Below are 6357 nucleotides of genomic sequence, written 5' to 3' on the forward strand. Positions count from 1 at the left end.
CGGGTAGCGATACTGAAGTCGTCACGGAAGAACATTGTACTATGCACTGAACCCTCAACGTGACACAGGTTTGCTTTCTCGCGTCCCACAGTGCGTTGAATGTATGGAAACGCGGGACAAAAATCAAAACAGGCATTCTAGTATTATTTTTCAATTGGTGTGACACGAAAAATGTTAAGTACCGATGAGAGCTACTATTTGCATAATTGACGAATGTCAAATATGTAATCGCAAATAAGTCTTAAACGCCATTTTTTTTGTACAGAAGCATAAAATGAATTTTTTTCAAGAATATTATTCATTCAGAGATAAAAGGCTTGAAAAGCATATTCAAATAACTTCTAGGGGATGAAAAAGTGACCTAAACGCCATAACAATTAGTTTTCAACATTATTTTTATTTAATTCCCCTTTTAATTATGTTTATATACGGTTTTCTGTTGCGAAACATTTAGACATAATAAATCCAGCCATCTTTTATGTTTTTTACCCATAAATTACGTGTTATACATAAAAATAAGGGACAGATGTACGATAAATTGCTCACTCTGGGTTCTAGAGGTATCATTCGAAAACGCGAATTCCGATTGAAAGAGCAAACTTGAGCAATGGGAATCGCTTCCAAAGTTTGAAGGATATTCCAAATAAGGGGAAGAAGCGAAATTCAGAGAGGTACTTTTGGGTTCTTTTTTTGACGATCGATTTTAAATCGAAAGTATCTTTTTTTCTAAGCATAAAGAAGCATGACCAAGAAGCCTTTAACTTCCACATGCGCTACGTTATGTCTCAATAGTAACATTTGAAATGTAGCAGTTACATACCTCTACCGTTGCCATTTTGGCTTTAACTTGGAAAGATATAGAGTATATTGAAAAATTGATTTGAAAACTAAGATTTTTTTTTAAATAACGTGTCACTTGAATAGTTGAAACCACTTAAGAGTAGATGCGTTTCACAATCGTATGGGTGAACTTACGAGGTTAATATTATTATTACAGCATGTCTCAAGCATGCATAAAACATAAGAGCATATAGAATTGGTTCAATAAGAAATCCACTTTTTTTATTTTTGTCTATGGAACGTTGCACTGTGCGTTCCAGCTACAGAGGCTGACTTTCTATCACTAGGATCGCCTGTGCAGTCTGCATCGACGTAGACATGTAACGGTAAGTTTTCCACGCCAAGTACCAGCTCGTGATCGATGTCTAAACGTATGATAACGGCTACTCACAGCTACCCACCGATTTGCGTACTGATTGTGGTTCGGAAAGCTGTCAGGCTTCTTCTCCTTCATCTGGATAACCAGGATTCTGATGAATTTCGGACCTCGATGCCCAGGAAATAACGGACGGTTCTCCAAAGTGCTGGTTTAATTCTGCAATGATTCACGCAAAAGTTGAATGGTGCGAAAAGACATCAATATTGTGCGGAATGAGCGCATTTGTTGATTAAAATTGAAACATACACAACGAATGTGTGTTGGACATAACACATTTGATGCTCTAGCGTGTTTTAAATGTGTTAGGCTACTCCAACGGGAAATTTAACAGTCGAGCTGCAGGTTGGAACAGACTACCGACAGAGCTCTATAAACACGACAAAGAGGCCCTAGCAATGGCACTCCGTTGTGTGATTTACAAGATTTGGAAGGACTACCTCAGGAATGGATGGAAGGAGTTGTATGTCCCATCCATAAAAAAGCAATCGGTTACAATGAGCAACTACCGTGGCATATCGTTGATTAACGCTGCCATCAAAGTCCTCTCCCAAATTTTGCTCCGCCGTCTTTCTCCTCTATCAAAAGGATTCGTAGCGCAGTACCGAGCGAGCTTCACACAAATCTTCACTCTCCAACGGATCTTTCAGAAATGTCGGGAGTACAACTTACTCACACAACACGTTTTCATGGACTAACAGGTAGCGGATGATACAGTCGATCGAGACCATTTGAAGTTTAATCCATTTAACATTTGGTTGCACAAAATGGAACATATCTTCGTCAAAAAACCACGTAGAAAAATCTTGAGATATCATAGAGCAGTAAATTTATTGACCTTTAAAGCAAAAATACAGTAAACATTATTAGTCTGAGTTTCGCATGAATTCACGCATTTTTCGTGTTATACCGCCCATCATCTTCTGCACAGTGGAACTGTTAACTCGATCCACCATTTATGTAAATTAGCTTCTTGGCTGTAGTGGCAGCAGGCCAAGTCAGGCCATATATACACCGGACCGTAATGTGATTGGATGAAAGGCGAAATCCGCTTCTGAAGGCACTGTTTCTTGTACATCTGGCCATTCATGGTTGATCCAGTGATGAAAACCTTGGTTTTTTTCCACAGCTGCAGATCCCCTGCCACACCATATGCTTTCGAGTGAACTTGTCAACAAACACGAATTTTAACTGCTTGGTGACACCACTCTTGCGCTTAGACATATAGAATTTTTGTCCTGGGAGCTGCGCGAAATCCAATCCATCTATCTCATCGTCCATTAAAATGCAGCCGTCGAATTTGGTCAAGACTTTCTCATACAGCATCCTAGCGCGGCGTTTTGAAACGAGATTCGGCGTCAAACGACCACAGGCTTTCACGCAGACAAATTCGTTGCAAGTTTTGCGTTCCAGTTTGCGGTTGCTGTGATCAGTGCGATCTAGCATTAGAGTTTCATTGAATCCTTTCAACACGATGTTTACGATTGATTCGGAGAATTTGAGGCACTTCGCAATTTTTTTACCTGATCCTGTCGGATTATCCACGTGAGTGAGTGAAATTTTCTCACGTCTTTCACGTTCCATCATCGAAAACTTTTGATCCACTGACTTGAATTTGATGAAACTTTCACTAATCTGTAACCGCCACTAGAGGCGCCACAGTAAATAGAAGGCTGCGACCAAATATCAAGTAAATCTAACTTTATGTCGAATAATGAACGACTACGGTTTTCCGGATAAACTGACACGACTCATCAAAACTACCTTGGGTCGAGTAACGTGTCACGTGTGAGTACCGGGGACACTGTCGAATCCCTTCGAAGTGCTCAGAGGTTTTATACAAAAAAATTGGACCATCCTGCACGTTGTTTAACATTGCTCTTGAGGGTGTGTAATTCGACGAGCGAGCACGGTAGTCAACTCATATGCTTCGCAGACAACCTCGACGTTAGTACGAGAAACATTGTGAGGGCGGAGGCAGTCTACATCAGACAGAAAAGAAGAGAGGCTCGAGAGAAACCAACATTCAATTCTAGCTGGAAATCGCTAGCTGCTTTGGCTTTCGCAAGACAGGGGCACACGGCGCCGCACGAAACTGACGATGTACAAAACCAAAATTAGACCAGTAGTTCTCTATGGACTTGAAAACGTGACGCTGCTCACGGAGGACATACTCACCCTGGCCGTATTTGAACGGAAAGTATTGCGAAGAATGGACAGTGGCGCAGGCGTGTGAATCATGAGTTGCAGGCACTACTTGGAAAAATTCTCGTTGTGCACCTGACGAAGGTTAAGAAGCTACGATTGGCCGGACACGTCACGAGGATGCCGGACGACAGTGCGGTAAAATCGGTTATCTTCAAGGACCCCACCGGCACCAGAAACCAGGTCGCTTGATCAGGTTGAAGCGGATCTACAAGTGTTGAGAAGCCTAGAAAATTGACAACGAGTTGCTCAGTTTCGAGTAGAATGGATTCTTGATACGGCAAGAGCCACCACGGCTCTAGGGTGCTGGAGTAAGTAAATAAGTAGGCTGCTCCAAACCACTACAGTTATAAAGCAGGCTGATATCGTGTATGCAGTGCAGCCAACAATCAATACTGATAAGTTGGGTATTGACTAAATGAATGAAAACAATAACTGATCGATGCACTTTCTATGACTCTGGTTTTATTCTTACGCATTCGTTTCTATGTTACTACGGCACCAGCGTCAGGTTTATCTGTGGTAACGAAATATCGCTAATGGCTATTTTGATTGCAGATCGCGTTCCTAGAGAAGGCCAAATCGTTTATATGAACCTGCTTATGAAAATGAACCACTATTTTTAGAGCGCCCCAAAACTGATCGTTCGCCCGAAACCGAAGTTTACCGAAACGTTACGATTTGTTGTATGTTACGATTGTTTGTATGATTCAAATTATGATTTCGATCTTTGTCGCATTTTTTGTGCGAAGTTAGAGCAATTATTGTGCTTTTTAAAAGGACACATTAATTGATTAAGGCATAAACTTCTGCATGTTGTAACGAACCGGGTAATGATCCCGGGGTCGTGAAAAGATCAATTGAATTTCGCTTAGCTTAGCTTAGTTTTGACTGTACATATCAATGGTTGCTACTCCGTGATGGGTCCGAGCCACTCAAGATGCACAATGAATCAACTGAAAGAAAGACTGGGAGTGGTAATTCCTTCTCACTGTGCATCATTCAATGACCCGATATTTTAAAGACCAATAACGGCGCTGGCCACGTCCTTACAGTCAGGTGGGGATATCGTCGGTTTCGTACAACACCGGCACAACTCAAAATTTTTCATTTTGCAGTCAAATGATGACAAATATGATTAAGTTTTATTCCACAAAGACTTGTGTGGAAACCCGCTGCGCCACGTGAGAATCAGCCCAGAACCCGCAGATAGGACTTACCCGTTCGACGATCGACAGTGAAAGAGGCCGAGTTTGGGCTCGCAGCACAATCGAGGCCCAAACCGACCGCACAACCCGAGTCAACGGGCCGAAGCATGGACAGCCGAAGAGGAACCGATCTTCACCCGAGCAGATGATGTTATCAGCCCTGTGGCTCATGTTTTATAGCAAGCGAGAGCTAACCGAGGGGTTATCCAATAGTCCGTTTTCCCATTCCCCACATCTCTCCTCTTCTTACAAGAAAGAAAAGTGGAAAAAGGAACATTCAAATAACCCGAAACAAGCAAACCACAACAAATTGTTAAAGCATAAGTATATATAATCGAAAACCAGAAATCATCATTTATTTTACTTATGCCAGTGTTGGATGGTATCAAAATTGCGAACAAAATCTTGCAAATACTTGGGACTTCTTCTGTCCCTAACAGCTCGTTCAAGCGGTTTGTTATTCTCGTCCTCTTGATGGGATCTGCCCGTAGATCTCGGTTGATCAGGCCATTCAGACACCTTCTTTGTCTGGGAGACGTGTCGTTTTAATGTGCGCCCATCATCATATGTAAGCAACAAGTTTCCATTCCTTTCTTCCATCACTGTATATCGTTGTGTGCCAAATCGCGAAATACCTTTTGACCGCAACTGCCGTTCTATGATCACCGTATCTCCAGGTTTCAGTTGGCATTTCCGGGCACCACGTCGAATGTCCTCCCGTTCCTTGGCTTTCAGTTTCATTTCACGATCCCTCTTGTTGAGAGCGTCGTCGTCGTGATTTGTTTGACCACAATCAAAGAGAGGCAATCCACGTTTGATTCTTCTACCTCGCATGATTTCCTCGGGAGGAACTTTTGTTACGGTGTGAGATGCGGAATTGTGCGCTCGAATAGCAGCTTGTAGTTCTTCATTATAATCTGAGCCAGTGGAGACCGCTATGGCCATGGATTTGTTGATTACTTTCATGTAATTTTCAACCAAACCGTTTTGTTGCGGGAAGAAATGTGTTGAAAAAATGGTTTTAATCCCCCGCTCGTGACAATATTGTTTATAGTCTTCCCCGTTAAATGGGGGCCCGTTATCACTTTTCATGCTCTCCGGAAAACCTTCTTTATCAAAGATTTCTTCTAGCACTCGTTTCGTCACCTCGAAGCTAGTCGACTTGACGGGCCGGGCGATAAGGTATCGTGAACGGTAATCGACGATAACGAGGATATATATTCCTCCGAACTTGGCGTAAGGGCCATTAAAATCCAGAGCGATGGTCTCCCAGGCAGTCCTTGGGACTACGGTACGCTTCATCGGAGTAGGTTTCTCTGGTCTACCGTTGACTGCGCAATGTTGGCAGGATTTGACCCACTTTTCAGCATCTCCTGGCATTCCGGGCCACCATACGCGCTCCCGTAGTATGGCCTTCAGTTTAGCTGTCAATGGATGACCTTCGTGAGCTACTCTCAGCGTTTTCTCTCGCAGCGATCTGGGGATTACCACTCGACCTCCCTTCAGAACAATCCCATTCTTCAGATACAGTTCGTCTTTCACTGAACGAAGCCTGTTCAGATGACCTGGCCATTCTCCTGACTCTATGGCAACGGAGACTTCGGTTAGGGTTGCGTCTTGATTTGTCGCCTCACGGATTTCACCCTCTGTTACAAAATCCACACTGTTTGCTTCAAGAGCCGCAAGCTCCCACGGGCTAGAATTTTCATCGAATGGCTCATCTGGCAT

At 43.0% G+C, this 6357-nt stretch overlaps 1 protein-coding gene across 1 annotated transcript; it reads right to left on the bottom strand.

Moving 5' to 3' along the window:
* Positions 1-4989: 4989 nt before the first annotated feature.
* Positions 4990-6357, bottom strand: LOC129717334 (uncharacterized protein K02A2.6-like). Its single transcript, XM_055667204.1, has one exon. It carries the CDS (start codon positions 6355-6357, stop codon positions 4990-4992), a length of 1368 nt encoding a protein of 455 aa, XP_055523179.1.

Source organism: Wyeomyia smithii, chromosome 1 (genome assembly GCF_029784165.1).
Source record: "Wyeomyia smithii strain HCP4-BCI-WySm-NY-G18 chromosome 1, ASM2978416v1, whole genome shotgun sequence".
Lineage (NCBI taxonomy): Eukaryota > Metazoa > Arthropoda > Insecta > Diptera > Culicidae > Wyeomyia > Wyeomyia smithii.

Excerpts from the sequence above, each read along its gene's own strand:
- LOC129717334 (XM_055667204.1), bottom strand. The coding sequence starts at position 6,357 with ATGCCAGATGAGCCATTCGATGAAAATTCTAGCCCGTGGGAGCTTGCG.